We start from the raw sequence: 26,770 nt of genomic DNA on the forward strand, positions 1-26,770 counted from the left end.
TGCTAACCATCTGGGTACCTTTGCTGTCTTTACCCCACAATCTACTCCAGAAGCTAATTCTAGTCTGTTGTCCCTGTTCGTGCACTTACACATTACATACATATACAGCTGCGTTTTGCCAAACTGATGCACCTTGTCCAAGCAAAGACTGTCACAGTGGGTTGTTAATGCTATATTACAAGCTTTCAGGAACAGCGACTCTCAACCTCCTCTCGTGAAATGTCATTCAAGTCGAGGCATATCCACCTCCTGGGCTGCCCTGAGAGGTGTGCTACTGAATGACATCTGTACTGCAGCAACATGGGCTTCCTCCTGTACTTTTGCCCGCTTCTACAGAGTTAATGTAGCTGTGCTTCACCCTGTGGTGACAGCTGTATTATCGGCCTCCTCAAACTGCAGCTGTGGTTGGTAAGTGCACACTTGAGGTTTGGTAAGTGCACACTCCTCGTGACCTTGTTGGTATAAGGTCATCTAGGTGCCAAAGCACTGCCCTCTGGCGGTCAGGAGGAATGAAATAGAATGAGAGTTGCGTAGGTAACTACGGTTCTATGAATTCCAGATGACTGCCAGATTTTGGTTGTTACTCGGAGTCTAAGCAATAGATTCCAAAAGAACTGAATGCTGAGTAATGTACGCTCATACACTGTCGCTGACGTCACCTAGGTCACACATCCTGGCGTGACTTTGTTGGTATAAGCCTCAACCTCTGCGCATGCGCACATGGAATAATCCAGGCACTAAAGCACCGCCCTCTGGCTGCCATCCAGAATTCATAGGACCGTAGTTACATATGTAACTCTCCTTTTATTTCAAAGATAGATCCAAGTTATTTTTGCTGCTCAAACTGCTTCAGTAGAGATTTTAACTTGATAAAGACACCAGCTGAATCACACCACATTGTGCGTTGTTGATACTAGTTTCTGTCGTGTTCAGAACAGAGTGCAGCAGCTGCAGACTTCATGTGCGATATGTCACAACTCTTTGTTAGCATCCTGTGACAGTTGGGTGTGTTAACCCTTTTGTATTAAGATTGTGTCTCTGCCCATCAAAACTTAGATTTATTTATCTAATTTATATGTTTGAAAATTTCCATAGTTGCTTTCCTCATTCCTTCACAGGAATCTTTAAGGAGTATTTTGGGATATTCCCAACTAAAAAGTCCAGCATGCACAGAAAGTTCACCTTGTGGGGAATTGGCGAATTCAGTATCTCGGTACACTTGGTGGATGCTGTGCCGGGTCAGAGTTCATGATTACCCAAAACACATGATAAAGGAAGACCACAATGTAAATATTGAAAATTTTGAGCACTGGAAAAATTTATGTTTTGAAAGAATTGGGGGGGTGGAATGGGGCTACAAAATAGATAGGAAGCAGAAGAAAGAGCTTATGGCTCTACCTTATGCACTCGCACTACAAAATGCCCCTGTAATACTAACAAAAGAAGACAAAATGGGAGGTTGTTAAGAAACACTGTAAGTCTTTACTGAGCTTTTGCAGTTGGCAGCTGTCAGAGGACAATTCACGATCTGTTACAGCTGTCAGATGGGTGGGAAAACGAGTCATCGGCAACAAGCAAATAGCCCTCTTTCATGTATGTGCATATTAACGAGTATCTTAAACTGAAAGATGAGTAAAACCTGCATGTCCATGCAACACACAGGGTACAGAGACTGAGACCGGTCCATTTCTAGGTTTTTTTTTAAATATAAAGCTTATCTGTATCTTACAGTGCAACCCAAAAGTATTCACAGCGCTTCACCCTTTCCACATTTTATGTTACAGCCTTATTCCAAAATGGATGAAATTAATTTTTTTCCCTCAATATTCTACACACAATACCCCATAATGATATTGTTTTGTTGTTGTTGCAGGCTTTTTTTTTTCTTTAAAGATTTTTGCAAATTTATTAAATATTTTTAAAACAACATAAGACATCACATGTACATAAGTATTCGCAGCCTTTGCCATGAAGCTCAAAATTGACAACCATCAGCAGTCAAGCCTGTATGGTAGAGTGGCCAGATGGAAGCCACTAGGTAAAAAGCACGTGGCAGCCCACCTGGAGTTTGCCAAAAGGCACCTGAAGGACTCTCAGACCATGAGAAACAAAACTCTCTGATCTAATGAGACAAAGATTGAACTCTTTGGTGTGAATGCCTGGCGTCATGTTTTGAGGTAACCAGTCACCATCCTTACAGTGAAGCATAGTGGTGGCAGCATCATGCTGTAGGGATGATTTTCAGCGGCAGGAAGTTTGAGACTAGTCAGGATTGAGGGAAAGATGAATATAGCATTGTGCAAAAACATTGTGGATGAAAACCTGCTCCAGAGCGCATGTGTGTGGATAACACTGATTTAGCTTATAGATTGACGTGATGATCTGAGGAGCTAAGTAAGGTACACCAGTTTGCACCACTTTTGTTGTATTCAGTTGTGCTTTCATTAACATTTTTTTTTCAAATCTTTAAAAATAAAAAAATTTAGACTGAAATTATTTTTCCAAAACCATCTTGAAAACGTGAGTTTGTCTTATTATCAGGGCTGTCTTGTGTTTGGGCCAATACAGTAGGAATAAAATCTGTAGGTTTTGTCACTGGACTTTATATAATGAAATAGACATGAAACTATTGTAATTTATTTAGTTATGAATAAAGATGAAACACTTAAAATGTTTATATTATTAGTGATTGTTCAATTCTGACATTGTGTTCAATGTATAAAATAAATAATTTATTTAGTTATGAATAAAGATGAAACACTTAGTGATTGTTCAATTCTGACATTGTGTTCAATGTATAAAATAGATAATAAATTATTTGTCAACAAATGTCTCTTTGATATGACTGATCAGCTCCTGGTTTTATGTTCATGGCTAACATAATGTTACATTGAGAATATCTTAAGTTTGAGGATTTTTGTTTTTTCTGAAGAGCAAATGCTTTATTTCAAAATGCAATAGAAACAGCTCCTCATTTGTAGAAAAAGTGTTTACCCCACATAACAGGTGACAAGGATTTAAGTATTAAGTCTGTAAAAATCTATCATTTGTGAATGTCAAATGTTACTGTTTTAAAAATGGAATATCATTTAAGCTGTCACAATGTTGAAATGGGATGTGTTCTCTTTTTTCACTGTTCTGATGCAGTGTCTTTCTTTATTTTATGCTGAACCGTATTTAGGATGCCAAAGTAAGTGCTACACTTTATTTATGCTACATGTTCCTGTATAGTTTACACTTAAGCTACATTGTCTCAGTCCATCCAACTCTAAATGGGTGCCAGCATAAGCTGGGAAAGTGACCTGTGTCGAACTGGCATCCCATCCAGGGGGAGTCATAATCTCTCATCCACTTTTGACTCTAGGGAATCTGGAGATGAGCACCTGCACCATTGGGCCTCAGGGTCTACATACAGTTGTGGTCGGAGGTTTGCATACACTTATCATTCATATTTATGTTGTGGTATTTTGGGCCTTTTAATTTTGAACTATTCTTTTGCAGTGTGGAGTGATTGTACAGAATTCCTCAATATATACATACGTATCCATGAATATTTGGTTATATGTCCATTTGCAGGCTTCACCTCGACCAGATGCTTTTGGTCGCCATCAGTAAGCTTCAGGCATAATTCTGGTTGGATATTTGACTACTTATCTTGGCATAATTGAGAGAGTTCATTTAAATTGGTTGATTTCCTGGCACTATCCCAGATTTTAAGCATAGTCCACAAATTTTCAACGGGCTGAGGTCGGGGCTTTGGGAAGGCCTTTCCAAAAGCTTAAATTTAGCCTATTTTAGCCAACCTACAGCTGTCGTGTGTTCAGGATTATTGTTCTGTTGGAACACCCATTTATGACCATGTTTCAACTATCAAGCTGATGATTTGAGGTGACGTTAAAGAATTTGTAGGTAGTCCTCCTGCTTCAGTACCATCTGGCAACTGGGTGCTGGCAACATTTTCCCGGATGGACTGCATCGTTGGTAACTGGACTGGGCGGCGCTCTTCTAAGTAATACAAGGTTGTAATTGTTCCTCTTATTTCTGCTACCTGTTCTGCTACCTGTCAACTGTGAACTGTTTCACAGCCTCGGACATGCCTGTTGATAGCCCTCCAAACCCACGGGTGACTTCTACCCCCATCTGCAGGCCGAAACTCTGTGCATTAATGATAGGGGATTCTATCATCCGCAAAGTTAGATTACAGACGCCAGCTGACATTAAATGTATTCCTGAGGCCAGACCACCCGACATTTCCTTTCATCTTAGTGTGTTGATGTTGCACAAGAATAGTCAGCTAAAGGAACACAACACTATAGCCACATAGTTATTCATGTCGGCCCCAATGATGTTAGGATGAGACACTCAGAACTCATAAAAATGGACATAGAGAGGACTTTTGACCTCGCCAGAAAGATATCGGCATCAATTAATAGTATCTCGCCCCCCTCCACTCTCAGGAGAATTATGAGGCGTTTAGCAGGCTGATGTCACTAAATAGGTGGCTGGCGCAATTTTGTAGACCGCAAGGCTTTATTTCCATTGATAACTGGCTGTCTTTCTGGAGTAGTCATGGCTTGCTGTTGCCGGACGGCCTTTACCCTATTGGAAAAGGTGCCACCATCTACTCTGTGAACATAGAATTCTACAGGAGGGTAACATTAGGATTCTACAGCAGACCATGGAGCAGGTGATTAGAGAACCTGCAGGGCCTACAATTTATGTGGACATGGAATCCATTAGCTTAGTGGGGAAATTAGCGCAGAAAATCCACGATGGTGATAGTGCAGTTTATGTGGCATGAAGGGAAATTCTTCAACTTGAGACTGTGGCCTGTTTCCACTCATAAAGAACTTAGAGGGATATGTTTTGCAAACTTAGTTCCCATTACAAGATATAATGTAGAGGTGTCTCACCCCCCCCCCTCCCCCCCCAAAAAATCTGATGTTAATATTTATTGAGGTATGTGTGTGCGCAGGTGCTTGTGCATATGAGAATGTGTGTGGGTAAGTTATGTGTGAGTGCAGGCATTGTTTTTTGAGGATGCACAAGCAAATTTTGTCGTGCTGGTTTACTGTGCAGTGACAATAAAGGTGAGTCTGAAATTCTGAAATACATTGGAAAACGGTAAAATTGTAAATGCCCCACTGGCTGTTCCTGCAACATCAAGTGTTCCAAGTCTGCTGCCTTCATAAACCGAAACCTAATTTTAGGCAATTTTAAGAATTTTAGTAAGTCAAATCATTTGATCCACTGTTGATTTTTGCAAATTTTCCCACCTACAAAGAATGGAGGAGTTGGAAATTTTTTTATTGTGGACACACTCCAACTGTCAGAGACAGAATCTAAAAAAACAGGAAATTCAGAAAATCACATTGTATGATTTTAAAATAATTAATGTGCATTTTCTCGACCGGAAAAAGGTGCTTTGCCCTCTTCAGGTCGGTGGAGTGTCCTTGCCTCAGGTGGAGGAGTTTAAGTATCTCAGGGTCTTGCTCACGAGTGAGGGACGGATGAAGTGTGAGATCGACAGACGGATCGGTGCAGCATCTGCAGTGATGCGGTTGCTGTATCAGACCGTCGTGGTGAAGAGAGAGCTGAGTAGGGGGGCAAAGCTCTCGATTTACCGATCGATCTACGTTCCGATCCTCACCTATGGTCATGAGATTTGGCTCATTATCGAAAGAACGAGATCGCGAGTACAAGCGGCCGAGATGAGTTTACTCTGCAGGGTGGCTGGGCGCCCCCTTAGAGATAGGGTGAGGAGCTCGGTCACTCGGGAGGAGCTCGGAGTTGAGCCGCTGCTCCTCCACATCGAAAGAAGCCAGTTGAGGTGGCTCGGGCATCTTTTCCGGATGCCCCCTGGATGCCTCATTGGAGAGGTGTTCCGGGCACGTCCCATCGGGAGGAGGTCCCGGGGAAGACCCAGGACACGCTGGAGGGATTACTCGGCTGGCTTGGGAACGCCTCGGGGTTCCCCCGGAGGAGCCGGGGAGGGGTGTGTGGATCGGGAGGTCTGGGCGGCTTTGCTTGAGCTGCTGCCCCCATGACCTGACTCCGGATAAAGCGGAAGAAAATGGATGGATGGATGGATAATGTGCATTTTATTGCATGAAATAAGTATTTGATCACCTACCAACCAGCAAGAAATTATACAAGAACTCTCACAGGCCTGTTAGTATTAATGGCACCTGTTTGAACTCGTTACCTGTATAAAAGACACCTGTCTACACACTCCAACCTATCCACCATGGCCAAGATCAAAGAGCTGTCTAAGGACACGAGGGACAAAAATGTACACCTGCACAAGGCTGGGATGGGTTACAGGACAGCAGGCAAGCAGCTTGATGAGAAGGCAACAACTGTTGCGTAATTATTAGAAAATGGAAGAAACACAAGATGTCTGTCAATCTTCCTCGGCCTGGGGCTCCATGCAAGCTCTCGCCTCATGGGGTAAGGATGATTCTGAGAAAGTGCAGAAACAACGGGAGGAGCTGGGACCATAGTCGCAGAGATTACATTAGGGCCCTGTCCCACTGGCGTTTAGGAGGATTTGCGGATGGAATGCGCACAAAAGTGGCCCACATCCACCAAACAACCGCAATAACTGTGTAATATTCCTGTATGAGTTGGCCACCATCCGAACATGTCCGTGATCATCCGCAGAGGCGCGCATGTCCGCAGCCAGGATTTTTGAGCGGCTCAAAAATCCTGCTGCGGATGAGATCCGCATCACTGCCTGAACACATACTGAAGACATACACAGCACATACACAACCAACTCGCCGCATATCCCCTGTCATCCGCTGATATCCGCAACCAACGGGTTGGCGCAGCTTGGCGGCGGACCGGGACAGCGTGCAAAACAGATGACGCGTGCCCAGCACGGCCACATCACAGTCGCACATGCAGACAGAGTGGACACGGATGGAGCGAGTGCATCACGCCCACTGTGCCCCTCTTGGGGGTGCCTCTGCAGTCGCCTTCGCTTCTGTTCCCTGTTATATCCGCTTTTCTTCCTCATGTATTCGCTGATCCACCCCGGGACATTTGTCATTTCCGCCCACCTTTGTTGCGGACGCTCAGCTTTTGTCTCCTCATTTCATGCACAAATCCTCCTAAACGCCAGTGGGACAGGGCCCTTAGCAACACACTACGCCATCATGGATTAAAATTCCGCAGTGCACGCAAGGTCCCCCTGCTTAAGCCAGCACATGTCCAGGCCCGTTTGAAGTTTGCCAGTGACCAGCTGGATGATCCAGTGGAGGCATGGGAGAAGGTTATGTGGTCAGATGAGACCAAAATAGAACTTTTTGGTATCAACTCCACTTGCCATGTTTGGAGGATGAGAACAACCCCAAGAACACTGTCCCAGTTGTGAACCATGGGGGTGGAAACATCTTTTTTTGGGGGGGGGGCTTTTCTGCAAAGGGGACAGGACGACTTCACCGTATTGAAGGGAGGATTGATGGGGTCATGTATTACAAGATTTTGGCAAACAACCTCCTACCCTCAATAAGAGCATTGAAGATGGGTCGTGGCTGGGTCTCCCGGCATGACAATGACCCGAAACATACAGCCAGGGAAACTAAGGAGTGGCACCATAAGAAGTATTTTAAGGTCCTGGAGTGGCCGAGCCAGTCTCCAGACCTGAACTCAATAGATAATCTTTGGAGGGAACTGAAACTCCAAACCTGAAAGATCTGTATGGATCTGTATTTTCTATTGTATCAAATACTTATTTCATGCAACAAAATGCAAATTAATAATTAAAAAAAAATCATACAATGTGATTTTCTCTTTTTTTAATATTCTGTTTCACAGTGGAAGTGTAGCTATGATGAAAAAAAAAAAATTACATCTCCATTTTTTTGTGGGTTGGAAAATGTGCAAACTAGACAGTGGATCAAACACTTATTTGTCTCACTGTATATTTCTCTGGGACCACCCCCAAATCGCAGTAGTCCATATGTCAACCACAGTGAGGTCCTTAGTTCGGGTCTCATTAACATAAAGTCACTGTCCTCAAAATCACTGTTGATAAATGATCTAATTATGAAACACCACTTAGTTGTGATTGGTTTATGCGAAACCTGGCTTAAACCTACTGCTGACCTCCCCTTAACCTCCTTACTACCAGTACACACACACACACACATATATATATATATATATATATATATATATATATATATATATGGGAGTCAGGAGGATATATGAAGCCTGCCCACTGATGTACACATTTAGTCACGTCCCTCATGATCAGTGTTGCCACAGTAACTTTGAAAAGTTACTTTATTATTTAGTTTTTACAGTTACTTCATGAGCCGCTGCGGACAACTTGTCAGCAGCTGGTAAATGGAGCTAATAAAGTAACTAGTAATCTAACTTGGTTATTTTCAAGATTGAGTCATCAGAAAAGTAGCTATTAATGACTTTGCTGATTACTTTGCTGATTACTCAATCTTAACCCCTTAACACCTGAATTTATATAGCTGTATATAAAAAAATGTTCTGTGTGTGTTTTTGCCTTTAAGTAGATGGTAAATAATATTGAGATTATTCATTTCCCTTTTGCACAAAAAATAAATAGTAATTTTGGTAATAATGTATGTTGTTATACTAATAATACTGGTATGTTGCAAATTTGCAACAACAGGCATACTGGTCAATTTGGTATGTTGCATATTTGAGTCAAATATTGTAGCATATATGCGACAATAGGCATTAAGGGGCTAAGAGTAAACAAGTTAGATTAGTTGTTACCTTATTAGTTACATATTAATTACAAGGTGCCGGCAGCTGCTAATAAAGTAACTGCATAAAGCTACTAATGAAGTAAATGTGTAAAGTAATTTAAAATGTAACTCAAAGTAACTGGCAACACTGTTTGTTATACAAAGCAAGGCAGGGTGTTGCTCTAATTCAGTGTTATATTATAATGCTATTACCTCTGGTTTTGCGCAAAACCAATTATCGCAATAGAAAATCGATACAGAAAACACCGCATTTCGAAAATCCCCAAGCATTTTGCGCTCTGATCTCAAGTAGGGCTGTCACGATTAGAAATTTCTGGAGATGATTAATTGTCAGACAAATAATTGCAATTGACGAATATATTGTCTATTTTTTTTTTCTTTTTCTCCCTTCTTTATATTCTACTATTGTAGTATAATTACACAACTCTGGAAGAACAGTTGGCTTCTGTGAGTGGAGAAACTGGGAATAGTGCAACATTTTTATTTTTATCTTCATTTAACATACAGTCCCAACTTTTTCTGAATTGTGGTTGTTTCTGTTGCATTTCTGAAATTGTTTCTCCTCATCAGTCACGTTTTGTGCTTAAACACTACATTAAGCTCAAGACTGAACAAATAAATACTCGTACCTTTGGAAAATAACAGCTGTTAAAGTTCAGAGTTCTCACCTGCTTTTTGTGATCTCTGCGTCTGAACATTGTTTTTTTTGTTTTTGTTTTTGTGGCTCAGTTCATTCATATCTTTTCATTTTTTAAATATGTTTTTAAAGATATTTGGCCGTTTATTTCATCTCATGATCTCATAGATTCAGCATACGACGCGCACATGGTGTGAACAGGACGGTAACGGCAGAATCACACCTTTAGAGAAAGTTCAGAGAGAAGTAAAGGCAGCTTCATGTTTTGGTTTTGTTTACTCGGGTTAAAATCCTCTCTCTGCTCCGTGCTCGCTGCGCACTGAACGTGTCGCGCCTGCATTCAGGAATCACCCAGCCACCCCCCTCCCTCGCAGTCTGCAGCCTGCAAACTCCGCGCGCGCGCACACAAGCACAGACACACACACCGACAGCTCCGCATTTTAGACGGCTTTTGAAGGAGACGACACTGTTTTAATCGGTCGTCAGCCTCCTTGTTATTGTCCCGCCTTAAGACGAGAGCGAGGCTGCAGCATGTTTGACATCAGATTCTGAGTCGTTTTATGCTTTATGGATAAAATAAATAATTCACGGTAATCGCGAATATGAAAAATAATCGCGAATATGAAAAATACCCACGGCACCCCCGACGATCGATCACGGCACCCTAGGGTGCCGCGGCACCCCGGTTGAGAATCACTGCTCTAATTCATAAATCTGGATGTAGCTTGCTAGCTGTTGGGTGTCTAAAATATAATTCATTTAATAATCTGACTCTCTGCTCTGCCTGGGATGCTATGTATAGCCAAGGTCAGAAGAATAAAAATCAAATCAATCATTTTGTCACCATATATCGCCCCCGGGCCCATATTCTGGTTTCTTAGATGAATTTGATGTGTTTATCTTATGTGGCTTCAACATTCATATTCCCTCTGCAAATCATTCATGGGTGTTATAGATGTACAGTAGGTAAAATAAGTATTTGATCCACTGTCAATTTTGCAGGTTTTCCCACCCACAAACAATGGAGAGGTATGCAATTTTTAGCATACTTACACTTCAACTGTGAGAGACAGAATCTAAAATAAAATTCTGAAAAATAAGAGCATTGAAGATGGGTCGTGGCTGAATCTTCCAGCATGACGATGACCCCAAACACACAGCCAGGGTAACTAAGGAGGGGCTCCGTGAGAAGCATTTCAAGGTCCTGGAGTGGCCGAGCCAGTCTCCAGACCTGAACTCAATAGAAAATCTTTGGAGGCTGCAGTGTGCAAACTTGGTCAAGAACTACAGGAAATGTCTGACCTCTGTATTTGCAAACAAAGGTGTCTGTACCAAATATTAAAGTTTGTTTTTCTAGTGGATCAAATACTTATTTCATGCAATAAAATGCAAATTAATTACAACCCCAATTCCAATGAAGTTGGGACGTTGTGAAAAATGTAAATTAAAAACAGAATACAATGATTTGCAAATCCTCTTCAACCTATATCCAATTGAATACACCACAAAGACAAGATATTTAATGTTCAAACTGATAGACTTTGTTTTTGTGCAAATATTTGCTCATTTTGAAATGGATGCCTGAAACACTTTTCAAAAAAGCTGGGACAGTGGTATGTTTACCACTGTGTTACATCACATTTCCTTCTAACAACACTCAATGAGCATTTGGGAACTGAGGACACTAATTGTTGAAGCTTTGTAGGTGGAATCCTTTCCCATTCTTGCTTGATGTACGACTTCAGTTGTTCAACAGTTTGGGGTCTCCTTGTCGTATTTTGCGCTTCATAATGCGCCACACATTTGCGATGAGCGACAGGTCTGGACTGCAGTCAGACCGGTCTAGTACCTGCACTCTTTATTACTGTAACACATGCCGAATGTGGCTTGGCATTGTCTTGTTGAAATAAGCAGTGACATCCCTGAAAAAGACGTTGCTTGGATGGCAGCATGTGTTGCTCCAAAACTTGGATGTCCCTTTCAGAATTGATGGTGTCATCACAGATGTATAAGTTGCCCATGCCGTGGGCACTTACACCCCCCCATATCATCACAGATGCTGGCTTTTAAACTTTGCACTGGTAACAAGCAGGATGGTCGTTTTCCTCTTTTGTCCAGAGGACCCAACGTCCACGATTTCCAAAAACAATTTGAAATGTGGACTCATCAGACCCCAACACACTTTTCCACTTTGCGTCTGTCCATTTCAAATGAGCTCAGGCCCAGAGAAGACGGCAACGTTTCTGGATGTTGTTGATGTATAGCTTTTGCTTTGCATGGTAGAGATTTAACTTGCACTTGTACAAAATCGGATCAAATACTTATTCCCCCCACTGTATTAGGATTCCAGCAATGCATTCAGGGTTCAACACACATGGATTTGGTCCTCATTCATGGTATTGCTTTCACAAATATTGACATTGTGCCTCCCTTCAAGTGGTCTCAGATCACTCACTTATTAATTTTCGTGTCATTGCCTTGTTTACTGGAACAAGAACCTTATTTATCATCGCAGTGACACATTAACTCTTCAAGTACAATTGAACTTGGAGCCATGTTGCCTAATATCTTAATGTCACTTTCGGAAAATGACCATTCTGTAGATTGTCTTGTGGACAACTTAAACTCAGTGCTCATAACCACACTCGACATGATTGATCCACCTACATTAACACCCCCCCCCCCCCCCAAAAAAAAAACCACATTCACCTGGTTCTGAAGTGTTCCTAAGCCCACGCGGTAAGATCCTTTACACAGTGATGTCGGTTTTTAATGTAGTGCCGCCTGAGGGATCGAGGGTCACAGGGATTCAATGTTGGTTTTCGGCCTTGCGCTTATGTGTAGAAAGTTCAACAGATTCTCTGAGCCTTCTGATTATATTATGGACTGTAGATGATGGAATCCCTAAATTCCTTGCAATTGAACATTGAGAAACATTGTTCTTAAACTGTTGGACTAATTTTTTCACACAGTTGTTCACAAAGTGGTGATCCTTGCCCCATCTTTGCTTGTGAAGGGCTGAGCCTTTTGGAGATGCTCCTTTTATACCCAATCATGACACTCACCTGTTTCCAGTTAGGTGTTCTTTGAGCATTCATCAACTTTCCCAGTCTTCTGTTGCCCCGTCCCAACTTTTTTGAAACGTGTTGCAGGCATCCATTTCAAAATGAGCAAATATTTGCACAAAAACAATACATTTTATCAGTTTGAACATTAAATATCTTGTCTTTGTAGTCTATTCAATTGAATATAGGTTGAAAAGGATTTGCAAATCATTGTATTCTGTTTTCATTTACATTTTACACAACATCCCAACTTCATTGCAATTGGGGTTGTATTTAAAAATCATACAATGTGATTTTCTGAATGTTTTTTGTAGATTACAGTTGAAGTGTACATACGATAAAACTTACAGAACTTTCCATTCTTTGTAGGTGGGAAAACGTGCACAATAGGATCAAATACTTATTTCCCCCACTGTATTAGGAGTCCAGCAATGCATTCAGGGTTCAACACACATTCGTGGAAATACCCTGGATTTGGTCCTCGTTCATGGTATTGCATTCACAAATATTGGCATTGTGCCTCGCTTCAGTGGTCTCAGATCACTCACTTATTAATTTTCATGTCATTGCCTTGTTTACTGGAACGAGAACCTTATTTATCATTGCAGTGACACATTAACTCTTCAACTACAATTGATAAGGTTGGTAAGGTTAGTCCTTACTGGCATAAAGTGCCTTGATTTGACTTTCTTATGATCTGGTACTATATAAATATAATTATAAGTGAATAGTATATTGATGTGTATGTCTGTGTGTCGACATGTAGTAGTGAATTTATATTTATGTAAATATGACTGATTAGAATTGTTGGACTTGTACGAGCAGGGGTGGGCGCTAATAAGCTTTGCTTCAGCCCACACCCTTTCGGACTCACTAGTTTTGTCTGTGTTTGTGGAATTGTTCATTTTTTTCTGTTTGAATATTTTGTGTGCCGAATTAAAAAACTTTGTCAAAACTTGGAGCCATGTTGCCTAATATCTTAATGTCACTTTCGGAAAATGACCATTCGGTAGATTGTCTTGTGGACAACTTAAACTCAGTGCTCATAACCACACTCGACATGATTGATCCACCTACATTAACACCCCCCCCCCCCCCAAAAAAACAAAACAAAACACATTCGCCTGGTTCAATGGCCTCAAGCATAGGTCTAGAGGTCTAGAACAAAAATGGCATTGTTCAAAACTAGACGTATTCCACCTCGCCTGATGGAGTGATGCTATTCTAGACTATAAGCATGCACTACTGGCTACAAAGTGGGCCTATTATTCTGATTTGATCAACAAAAGCAAGTAGAATTCAAAGTTCCTGTTCGACACAGAGGTAACACTTATTCATGGACACCCACCTGTAAGTCGCTCTCCTTTTACAGCCCAAGACATTTTAAATTACTTTGAAAAGAAAATAGATGATATTGCGTTAAACATATCCCAGCATGACTTAGTCCGGCCACTACACCGTTACTGAGGTGTGTGCCATCACTGATTCATTACCTATATTTGACGTTATTTCACTGGGCATGCTGACGAAACTTGTAACATCTGGAAAAAAAGCACAACTTGTCTGTTGGACCCTATACCAACAAAACTGACCACTCTTGGGCCACCTGTGTTGGAAGTTATTAACCTGTCACTAACCTTGGGATCTGTTGCTAAGTGTTTCAAATCCACAGTAATGAAACCATTGCTTAAGAAATCTAATCTTGACTGTTGTGTATTGAAAAACTATAGGCCGATATGAAACCTATCTTTTTGTTCTAAAATTCTGGAAAAAGTGGTTGCTTCACACCAGCTTGTGGACTACCTTATACTGAGAAAAATCTGTTTGAGCCACTGCAGTCTGCATTTAGAATCTGTCATTCCACAGAGACATTTCTCACTAAAGTGGGAAATGATATTCTGCTCGCAGTGGATTTCAGACACTACTACGGTTCCAGTGCTGTTAGATCTTAGTACTGCATTTGATAAGGTGGATCATCGTATTGTACTTGATATGCTGGAGAATCATTTTGGGGTTACTGGGAATGTCCTTCATGGTTGACGTCGTACCTAACCAGTCACTCTCATTGTGTCTTGTACAACAACACTACCTCTAGCCTTGTTGACATGAAATATGGGGTTCCACAGGGGTCCATCTGAGGCCCCCTGCTTTTCTCCCTTTATATAGTATCCCTTGGGTACATACTGTGGCATTTTGGGATTACTTTTCATTGCTATGCTGATGACACCCAGTTATACATGCCGATAACTGCTGGTAATCTCGTACACATGAAGTACTTAGAGGATTGCTTGTGTCAGTGAAAAGCTGAATATCCAGCAATTTCTTCCTTTTAAACTCGAATACAACTGAACTTGTGTTTTTTTTTTTTTGTTTTTTTTTGTTTTTTTTTGGGGGGGGGGGGGGTTGTTTTTTGGTCCAACGAGACATCTGCATCAGTTTGACCATCTAACACTTAGCCTAGGCTTGCATATCATACATCTTTCACATTAACAAAGTGAGGAACCCTGGGGTGATTTTTGATGCAGCACTGTCCTTTGACCTACACATTAGAGATATTACTGGGACTGCTTTCTTCCACCTGCGAAACACAGCAAAGATTCGTCCCATCCTGTCTATGGCTGATGCAGAGACCCTGATCCATGCATTTGTCTCTTCTAGATTGGACTACTGCAATGTTCTTTTTTCTTGTTTACCATAGTCCAGTATTAGGTATCTCCAATTGGTTCAAAATGTTGCTGCCAGAATCTTGACAGTAAGCAAATATTTCACCCACATTACTCCTATTTTGGCATCTCTTCACTAGTCTCCTGTCTCTGTTAGATTGGATTTTAAGGTTCTGTTATTAACTCATAAAATTATTCACGGACTAGCACCTCCCTACTTCATTCTCCTTAGATCTTTACTGAGTTACTTGGATTTTCCCATTGTTCTGAATGTTGGTCAGTCCAGTGAATGCTGTCATGCACATCTGTTTTATGAAGTCATTAATGCTGTGCAGTCATTCCACCCTGGTTAAAAACAAAAAACTGTCAATAAAACAATAACAATAAAACTACAAAATTAGCATGACATTCATACTCATGATGAGTGTATGTAAACCTTCAACCACAACTATAAGACTTACTTCTGTAACACTGAGGCCCTATGATGACATTTGAGGTTACCCGTCTTATGTCTGTATCTTTATCATTTATTTATTTGTGGGTTTACAGTCGGATACATAAGTACTAGGACATAACAAAATTTTTGTATTTTTTTTCCTTTTTGTGCACCACCACAGTGAATTAAAAATCAAATTGTATGTGCTTAGGCTATAGACCTTCATCTTTAATTTGAGGATCAGAATCAGACAACTTTTTTCATCCCCGAGGGGCAGTTCAGTTCACAGTTACCCACCTTATTGAACCGTTTGAATAATAAGGAACAAACAAAATACATACAAGACTTTCCATAACAGCCTACCAACAATTGCCCTCCCCCATCATTACCCACAGATCAGCAATAATGATAAAATAACTTGACTGTAAAACACCCTTCAGACTCCAATTTCAGTGCAGGCCATAATCAGCCTTGACCTACTTCCCAGCATTTAACAGCCTCATGGCTGAAGGAATAAATTAATTACAGTATCTGTTCATTTTCCTTGGGGGTGCATAACAGCGCTGCCCTGAGGGCATGAGAGAAAATGAGTCCAGGCTGATCAATGATTCCTCTGGCTTTCTGGACCACACGGTTTCTCCAGACAGAGCTCAGGTCCCTCAGCTGGACTCCAATAATCTTGGAGCAGACTTTTACGATCTGGTTCAGGCAGTTTCTGTCCTTTAAGGCTAATCCATGGAACCACTAGATTAAAGAGAATGTTAAGACTTTCAATAAAAGAATAATAAAAACAAGGTAAGAGGCCTTCTGAAACACTAAGAGTTCAGCTTCTGCAACAAGTAAATCCTTTGTTGTCCATGTTTAACTATTGACTCTATGTTCTGAACAAACTTTCAATCAGAGTCAAACACAGTTCCAAGGTACTTGAAGAACTCAACAATTTTTATATCTTCACCATGGATGATGCTAGCTACTGGTGGAGGCCCCTGGCCAGTCCTTCTGAAGTCAATTATCAGTTCCTTTGTATTTTGAACATTAAGATCAAGGAAGCTGTCATCACATCATTTAACAAACATCCACAGTGTCGCATGGCCTGACTCAGAACCCTGAAGAAGAGACAGCAGAGCTGTATCATCTGAAAACTTCACCAGATACCTGCTTTCCTGACCCGCCCTGCAGCTGTCTGTGTACAGAATAAAAAGCAGGGGAGAGAGGACACAGCCCTGAGGAGAACCAGTGTTGGACATTAAAGGCTTGGACATGTGACCATTCATTAAAATCTGCTGAACTCTAGTTGTTAAAAAATTTAAGAGCATTAATAAAACCTGACCAGGCAATTTAAAATGAGAGGAGAGTCCCTCAAAGATATGGGGCTGCATTTTATTAAGAGCTGACGAAAAGTCAGCAAATAAAAGTCTGGCATGAGATCTTGGCTTTTCCAGGTGCGTATAGACTCCATCCAAAATAAAAAGCTTGGCATCATCCACACTTTTCCCAGTCTGATAGGCAAACTGTATTGGATAAAGTTTTGCCCTCAGTTAAGGAGATGACTTCCTCTTTCAAGATTCAAATGTTTTCATCACCAAGGATGTCAGACCCACAGGTCTAAAATCATTCAAGTCCCTCGGTTTGTTTGACTTTGCCACAGGAATTATAGTTGCACTTTTCCAAATGGATGTAATCTCACCGCTAACAGCACACCTGTGAAAAAGCTGAGTGAACACGGCACTGAGCGCCCACAGATCAGTCCGGACCAGCGGCCTTTCTCATGTTAACTTTACTGAACAAAGATGTGACTGTTTCATGAGCAATCACAAGGATAGAATTATTAACAAGGGACTCCTTCAACACAGAAATATTATGAAGGAAATCAGTCCTTTTCCAATGAGAGAAAAAAGAATTAAAAACATCTGCCAATTCATTCCTACTCACACCACCAACTGTAACAGGATGCCTAATTTGGGTGGACTGAATGATGGATGCTAAGGACTTAATTCTACTCCATGCAGCCCTTAGGTCTCCACCACTCAACTGATTTTCAATTTTATCCCTATACTTCAGTTTTGCCTTCCTTACTTCCACCTTTACCTCCTTGGAGACAGCCTTTATCTCTAATGGATCAAAACAATTAAAAAAAAAAACCTTTTGTTTTTGTTAATAACTGATTTTAGTTCTTTTGTGACCCAAGGCTTATTATTAGGGTAAGTAACCACTTCCTTAGGGGGGACAACCAGATCCACACAGAAGGTAATGTAAGAGGATATACAGTAGTGTTCAGAATAATAGTAGTGCTATGTGACTAAAAAGATTAATCCAGGTTTTGAGTATATTTCTTATTGTTACATGGGAAACAAGGTACCAGTAGATTCTCACAAATCCAACAAGACCAAGCATTCATGATATGCACACTCTTAAGGCTATGAAATTAGGCTATTAGTTAAAAAAAAGTAGACAAGGGGGTGTTCACAATAATAGTAGCATCTGCTGTTGACGCTACAAACTCAAAACTGTTAAGTTCAAACTGCGTTTTTAGCAATCCTGTGAATCACTAAACTAGTATTTAGTTGTATAACTACAGTTTTTCATGATTTCTTCACATCTGTGAGGCATTAATTTTGTTGGTTTGGAACCAAGATTTTGCTCGTTTACTAGTGTGCTTGGGGTCATTGTCTTGTTGAAACACCCATTTCAAGGGCATGTCCTCTTCAGCATAAGGCAACATGACCTCTTCAAGTATTTTGACATATCCAAACTGATCCATGATACCTGGTATGCGATATATAGGCCCAACACCATAGTAGGAGAAACATGCCCATATCATGATGCTTGCACCACCATGCTTCACTGATGTCATTGTGAACTGTGGCTTGAATTCAGAGTTTGGGAGTCGTCTCACAAACTGTCTGCGGCCCTTGGACGCAAAAAGAACAATTTTACTCTCATCAGTCGACAAAATATTCCTCCATTTCTCTTTAGGCCAGTTGATGTGTTCTTTGGCAAATTGTAACCTCTTCTGCACGTCTTTTATTTAACAGAGCGACTTTGCGGGGGATTCTTGCAAATAAATCGGCTTCACACAGGCGTCTTCTAACTTTCTAATCAAACTACGCTGTTCTTCTGAACAATGTCTTGAACGTCCCATTTTCCTCAGGCTTTCAAAGAGAAAATCATGTTCAACAGGTGCTGGCTTCATCCTTAAATAGGGGACACCTGATTCACACCTGTTTGTTCCACAAAATTGACGAACTCACTAACTGAATGCCACACTACTATTACTGTGAACACCCCCTTTTCTACTTTTTTTTACTAATAGCCCAATTTCATAGCCTTAAAAGTGTGCATATCATGAATGCTTGGTCTTGTTGGATTTGTGAGAATCTACTGAATCTACCTGTACCTTGTTTCCCATGTAACAATAAGAAATATACTCAAAACCTGGATTAATCTTTTTAGTCACATGGCATTATTATTCTGAACACTACTGTACTCTCTGTAAGTTCATCAACATCCTCACATGCATCATAAAAGCACTGCCACTCTGTGCACTCAAAGCGTGCCTGACCACCTTTTTACTGCCCGTTCCCAGCGTTTGAGGCATTGAAAGCACTTGAGGTTTATACACAGGCATGAGAAAAACACTGTTATGATATGAAACACCAAAAGAAGGCAAAAACATGTATGCTTCACTCACTAAACCATATAGTGTAGTGTTCTTCCATGTAGTAGTTTACAATGATTTAAATCCCTGAGGACGAATTTGGGTGCATCTGGGCAAATTGAGTTGAGGTGTTGTGTGACGTCAGCAAACAGCTGAGCAGTAGCTGATGCGTTAGCTCGTGGACGAATGTACACCAGCATATAAAACAGTTGTTGGAATTCGTGAGGCAGGTAATAGGAGTGGAGAGAGATATACAGTAGCTCCACATCTGCCGTACGTATCCTCTTTCTAACTATTATGGTTTTACAGTACCTTTGGTTGACATAGAAATATATGCCTCCTCCACAGCTCTTCCCGGTGGTCTCCAGGGACCAGTCCAGGCGAATCGGTCTTCCAAACCCACTTAGCTCCAGGTCCGAGTCCGGGACCAATTCACTGAGCCAAGTTTCCGTAAATGCAAGGAGACAAGTGTCCTTTAATTCTCGTTGAAACTTGGCACTCACTTCAAGTTCATCCATTTTGTGTCAGATAGATTACACATTTGAGAGACAGTGAGAAGGGGCGGTAACTTACAGCGGCTGTCAGGCCGGAGCTCCTTTAATCTTTGGCGTATTCCACCTGTCATTCCCCGTTTTCGAACTGACTTAGCCGATTTACAAAGCTCTGTCAGGATGTGTGCAGGGACATTGCCAGCAGAAGAGGTCCGTAAATATAAGATGCGCTCCCAACTAAGAGAAACTCTCCCTGACCCGCTGTGTCCCTTCACAGCGTAACGCAAGGAAGAGTGAAAAAGTAGCACTGACACACAGAACAGGGCAATACATTTAACCATAGTCTCCAGTATCTGCATTTCTGGAGCACTGACAGGTTCACTCCCACATCTGACTTAAAAACACTGGCTAAAACAACTAAGAACACGCAAAGTAAGGCTGGGTATCCTGCTCGGTCGCACAACATGGAGCGCCCCACGTCAATTGCAAAATATTGCAATTAGAATTTAGAAATTAGTCATTCATATATGTGGGCCCTTTTCAGAGGCGATAAGTAATTGGATGCTTGACGAGAAAGCAGTTTCATGGCCAGGCATGAGGAGTTCCCTCATTATTACATGGCAAATTAAGTAGATAAAAGATCTGGGTTTGATTTTCTACTGTTGAATTTGCATTTGGTAGCTGTTGATTGGAACTGTCAGTATTGACTCCAAACAGGTATAGATACAACCCCTGGCAAAAATTATGGAATCACCAGCCTCGGAGGATGTTCATTCAGTTGTTTAATTTTGTAGAAAAAAAAGCAGATCACAGACATGACACAAAACTAAAGTCATTTCAAATGGCAACTTTCTGGCTTTAAGAAACACTATAAGAAATCAGGAAAAATAATTGTGGCAGTCAGTAACGGTTACTTTTTTAGACCAAGCAGAGGGAAAAAAATATGGAATCACTCAATTCTGAGGAACAAAATTATGGAATCATGAAAAACAAAAGAACGCTCCAACACATCACTAGTATTTTGTTGCACCACCTCTGGCTTTTATAACAGCTTGCAGTCTCTGAGGCATGGACTTAATGAGTGACAAACAGTACTCTTCATCAATCTGGCTCCACCTTTCTCTGATTGCTGTTGCCAGATCAGCTTTGCAGGTTGGAGCCTTGTCATGGACCATTTTCTTCAACTTCCACCAAAGATTTTCAATTGGATTAAGATCCGGACTATTTGCAGGCCATGACATTGACCCTATGTGTCTTTTTGCAAGGAATGTTTTCACAGTTTTTGCTCTATGGCAAGATGCATTATCATCTTGAAAAATGATTTCATCATCCCCAAACATCCTTTCAATTGATGGGATAAGAAAAGTGTCCAAAATATCAACGTAAACTTGTGCATTTATTGATGATGTAATGACAGCCATCTCCCCAGTGCCTTTACCTGACATGCAGCCCCATATCATCAATGACTGTGGAAATTTACATGTTCTCTTCAAGCAGTCATCTTTATAAATCTCATTGGAACAGCACCAAACAAAAGTTCCAGCATCATCACCTTGCCCAATGCAGATTCGAGATTCATTACTGAATATGACTTTCATCCAGTCATCCACAGTCCACAATTGCTTTTCCTTAGCCCGTTGTAACCTTGTTTTTTTCTGTTTAGGTGTTAATGATGGCTTTCGTTTAGCTTTTCTGTATGTAAATCCCATTTCCTTTAGGCGGTTTCTTACAGTTCGGTCACAGACGTTGACTCCAGTTTCCTCCCATTCGTTCCTCATTTGTTTTGTTGTGCATTTTTGATTTTTGAGACATATTGCTTTAAGTTTTCTGTCTTGACACTTTGATGTCTTCCTTGGTCTACCAGTATGTTTGCCTTTAACAACCTTCCCATGTTTGTATTTGGTCCAGAGTTTAGACACAGCTGACTGTGAACAACCAACATCTTTTGCAACATTGCGTGATGATTTACCCTCTTTTAAGAGTTTGATAATCCTCTCCTTTGTTTCAATTGACATCTCTTGTTTTGGAGCCATGATTCATGTCAGTCCACTTGGTGCAACAGCACTCCAAGGTGTGATCACTCCTTTTTAGATGCAGACTAACGAGCAGATCTGATTTGATGCAGGTGTTAGTTTTGGGGATGAAAATTTACAGGGTGATTCCATAATTTTTTCCTCAGAATTGAGTGAGTCCATATTTTTTCTCTCTGCTTGGTCTAAAAAAGTAACCGTTACTGACTGCCACAATTTTTTTCTTGATTTCTTATAGTGTTTCTTATAGTGTTTCTTAAAGCCAGAAAGTTGCCATTTGAAATCACTTTAGTTTTGTGTCATGTCTGTGATCTGCTTTTTTACACAACTGAATGAACATCCTCCGAGGCTGGTGATTCCATAATTTTTGCCAGGGGTTGTATAAGTAAAGGAGGCCATAATTGGGCCAAAAAAAAATAAATGTTTCAGACAGGTAGCAGAAACTTTAGGTGGTCAAATCAACAATTTGGTACTTTCTTAATGCTCTGCTGATCTAAAGGCCAAAATTCCTGGAAGACCACTGAAGTCCACAAAACTGTATGATAGCCCTGTGAAGATCATTGTGACTGAGGTGCTGTCGGCAAATAATTATCAAAGTTGACAATTAAGACACACCTTCATGAATGTAAATGCAGAGTTTATGGCAAGTTACAAATGACTGGTAATGCTCAATGAGAAGGCCAAATTAGCCTGTGGCCGAAAACAAAAAACCTACCCAGTTATGGAATAAGGACAAATAAACCAAAGTTAAAGCCGAATGATGGAAGAGAATGGAGAAGGAAACTAATGGCTCATCTGAAGCATGCCCCATATCTGTCAATCATGGTGGAGACTGAGTTATGGCATGGACGCCTATGGTTGCCAGTGGAACTAAGTATATGCTGTTACTGATGATGCGAGTGGTGATTGCAAGTATCATAACAAATTCTAAAGTTTGTAGTGTAGGTGGTGGTGGAGGGGACAACAATCTACACCCACAGCTTACAGTAAGATTGTGAAACTTGAATGCTAACCAGTGACCAGTGAACAATGCCTTTGTTGATAGCTCTCTTTGGAGGACTGTTGGATGCATTAATTTATTAATTTTGTGATGCACGTCCGGTTCATGGTGGGAGCACACCAACCAGCTCATCCCCACTTCCGTATTCTCAGCCAGCAACTCTTTCTGGGAGATCCCGAGGTGATCCCAAGTTAGCTGAGAAATATAATACCTCCAGTGTGTCCTGCGTCTTCCTTGGGGCCTCCCCCCAGTTGGACATGTCTGGAAGACCAGGGGGTGAGATCACAAAAGCAGAGAAATATCCAAAGTCACAGAAGCTTCAGTAATGTGTGGTATTGGAGTTGAGCACCTCCAAATGGATGGAGATGCTGTTCTTGTGGCATTACAAGCAATGTGTTGTTCAGTCTGGGAGACTGGTATCACCCCTATGAATTGGGGGTGGGGGGGGGGGGGGGGGGGGGGGGGAGAGAATTCTGTAAAAGAAAGGGTGATGACTGGGATTGCAAGAATTACAGTAGTATTACACTGCTCTCTGTGTCAGTAAAGGTGCTTGCAAGGATTAGTTTTAACAGGATTTTGTTTATTTTCCACTCATAACCCTGTAAAAGTCTGTCTTCACACTCAAGAAGTCAACTATTGGCCATATTCTAGTTCTGTCTTCACACTCAAGAAGTCAACTATTGGCCATATTCTAGTTCTGTGAGTGCTCATTGAAGGCAAGTGTGCATATTAGGACTGCTTTCTGATAGCTTATGTTAATGTTCATAAACCATTTGATTGGTTTAACTGGGCTGTTGTCTGAGACGTTCTGTGAATTAATTGTGAATACCAACTAGCCTCCATATTTTCAGATGGAAAATGTGGAGATTAGGTGGTATTTGAGTACCAGTTTGAGAACCACTGCACTAGCTCACCAAAATTTTGTTTCACATCACACCTATATACGGATACTATAGCTGGGACAGAGTCTGATTTTTGCCCAGTGAAGACTGGTGTTCACCTGGGAAGGGTTCTGGTTCCTTCATTATCTAAGTCAGTGGCTTCTGCCTTGGCTGGCGAGGAAAGGTTTAATGACCTTGACTGGATGCTAAGGAGGGCCATGTCTTTGGTGACTTCTTTCATGGCTATGGAGCCCAAGTTAGAAACACAGCATTTCTCACTGGTCGGACACGAGATATCCTCCCTGGAACAGAGACGCCTGCATCCTAAACTCTTGTGATGGCGACTGTGTTGTTCTTTTTGACGTTGAGTGCAGTTTTCATCAAAGGTCTGCATGACCCTGTGGCATAGTAAGTGCCACTCAGCTCGGTTGATAGTGAGTCACTCCAGGTTGGAGGGAGGGATGCCTCACTTCTTTAATGTAGCCTTGAGATGATCTTTGAAGTGCTTCTTCTGACCTCCAACACTTGGGTGACGGACTCTGAGTTAAACAATGAGCAGTTTTTGGGGCAAGAGATCCTCAAGCATTCGCCAGATGTGACCTACCAAGCTGTTGGGTAAAGTGGGCCTCTATGCTTACGCAACCTGCAGACTGCAGGATGGTTGTGTGGGGAACACTTCTGACTCCACTGATACCTAGGATCAGTTGCAAGCAGCAGATCTGAAAGGCCTCAAGGCTCTTGATATGGGCTCTGTAGATGGTCCAAGCCTCACATCCATAGAGCAGGGTAGAGATGCAGATGGCTTTGTAGACTGAGACCTTTTTGGATATAGTGATACCACAATTGAGGAATGCACTGCGTGATAGGCGGCCAAAGGCACTGGATGCTTACCGGATCTTGTGCTATACCTCATGGTCTTGTAGTTAGGGAGACACAAGATCACCCTTTGACATTTTGTCCATTTAGTGTGTTTCTCTGAGGATGATTCAGCATGCAGGTGCCTCAGCGTTGAGGATCCCAGCAGCTGGACGAGGCCAAAGGGATGCCTGTGTTTTGCCTGGTTGAGGCAGATGGCTGGTTATTTTTAAGAGGTAGAGACAGATTGGTTGTTTTTTTTCTATAGTTGCTATCCAAGACCCAAAGCGGTTTCATAGTGTGATGGATGCAGTGACGCAGAGCACACTCCCAGACCTGAGCTTGTCCAAATACTTAAGTACCCGACTGTATTTCTGATTGTACTTCCCATTTTGTATGCCTAAAAAGTCATGTTTCATCTTTTTTTGCATGACTTTGACAACTGAAAGGTTGACCTGTACAGTGATACTATAAAACATGATTTTGTAGTTTAGTGTGGTTCTTTTCTCCCTCCTCAGGAAGCAGAGACTCCACGCAGCGTCCTGGAGGAAATCGGGCTGACATAAACATGGTTCTCACCCTTTTCCCCAAGCTCCATTTGCCAGCTACTGTGCTGTATGTAGCGTAACAACTCCAAATCACCTTAAAGTACACGTGACCACCTCTTCCTCATCACACAAGTCTCCTGTGCATCTGTTTTATAAAACACTGCCTTTATTATGTTCTGCATTCAACCAGACAATGTAACTGTTTGGGAATTCCCTGACTTCTTTTTTTATTTAGTGTAATGCTGGATGTTGCAAAGGGAAAAGGCAGCATGATTTTTTTTGTGTGTGTGTGTGTTTTGCTCAAAGATGCTGTTTGTGAACTAATTTATTTCAGTGTGACATTGCTCATATAATGAGTATTCTGTGTTGCACCACCACTGTTGAACCATTTCTTAATTTCAAATATGGTCTGACCAGAATGTAACTAGTAGTTTAAACATGTAATGTGTTAATCAGACCTGCAGTTATCTGCTGTACTGTTTTTTTTTTTAAGTATTATATTAACAGAACCAAAGAGTTACTGTATTTTGTCACATTGCATTGTGATGATCATGAGCTCAGATGTTAGATCTGAGTAGTCCCTCAGTTTACAGACACCATCATTGCTCCATTCATCTGCTGGGTCTCTAATGGCAAAGTCACTTTAGAGGCGGAATACATCCGTCTGTGATGGTTGTCCCAAAACCTTAACATGGGAAAATGTGTTGCTGGCTCATTCTTTTGACCAACATTTTAAACTTAAGAATTAAAGTTAGTTCTGCAACACCGTCCTTGAGTCTGACAGTAAATCCACTGAACTCTTCTCATTTATGTATTATTTATCTAATATTTTTATTATTATTATTATTTTTTAACTGTTGCACCATTTTGTGGTGAATATATTCGACTGTATTGTTACAACAGTGATTGGTGCTGTAATTTTCAACACAGTGTCACGAAAACTTTTTTACCCTCTCCCGGGTTTCCTGTGTGTGCAGCTGCCACACTTCATTATCGCTCATTTCTTTAACTTGTGCATTGAAGGGTTTTCAAAGTGAGAATATTTGTGCAAAATGTGTTTTGAACTAGTTTTTAACCACCTACTGAGCCGGAGTTGACCAGGTCTAATCAGCCATTAAAAAGATGGAATAAGTGCATAGAAGCACATCAGATCCACTGAAACTACCGGAGTAAAAAATAATCAATATTAAACTCACACGTTTATGTGTGTCTGTTGCATGTTCTGTTGTAACGTTCATCAATTATTAAACTTTTTTTTTTCTTCAGAGCTACTGTAACACGGTGTGGTATTTATCGTAAACCACAAAATCATTATTTGCACATTTTCCAGCGTTGGCCACAGATTTGCGACACCCCTAAGTTTCTACACTCAACAAAAATATAAACGCAACACTTTTGGTTTTGCTCCCATTTTGTATGAGATGAACTCAAAGATCTAAAACTTTTTCCACATACACAATATCACCATTTCCCTCAAATATTGTTCACAAACCAGTCTAAATCTGTGATAGTGAGCACTTCTCCTTTGCTGAGATAATCCATCCCACCTCACAGGTGTGCCATATCAAGATGCTGATTAGACACCATGATTAGTGCACAGGTGTGCCTTAGACTGCCCACAATAAAAGGCCACTCTGAAAGGTGCAGTTTTATCACACAGCACAATGCCACAGATGTCGCAAGATTTAAGGGAGCGTGCAATTGGCATGCTGACAGCAGGAATGTCAACCAGAGCTGTTGCTCGTGTATT

General features: G+C 41.2%; 1 protein-coding gene across 3 annotated transcripts in view; it reads left to right on the forward strand.

The window, feature by feature from the left end:
- Window positions 1–25,501, forward strand: part of LOC117519257 (AP-1 complex subunit sigma-2) — a 105,359-nt gene extending 79,858 nt beyond the window's left edge. For 2 of the 3 annotated variants that reach the window (XM_034180579.1, XM_034180577.1), the window contains 2 exons: window positions 3,182–3,190; window positions 24,991–25,501. Coding sequence is in view for 2 of the 3 variants with exons in the window: in XM_034180577.1 (XP_034036468.1) it covers window positions 3,182–3,190; window positions 24,991–25,038 (57 nt within the window). In the remaining variant the exon portion in view is untranslated. The remainder of the gene's footprint in view (window positions 1–3,181; window positions 3,191–24,990) is intronic. The other variant, XM_034180578.1, reaches the window with a different exon arrangement.
- Window positions 25,502–26,770: the final 1,269 nt, after the last annotated feature.

This window comes from Thalassophryne amazonica, chromosome 10 (assembly GCF_902500255.1).
Source record: "Thalassophryne amazonica chromosome 10, fThaAma1.1, whole genome shotgun sequence".
NCBI classification, from domain to species: domain Eukaryota; kingdom Metazoa; phylum Chordata; class Actinopteri; order Batrachoidiformes; family Batrachoididae; genus Thalassophryne; species Thalassophryne amazonica.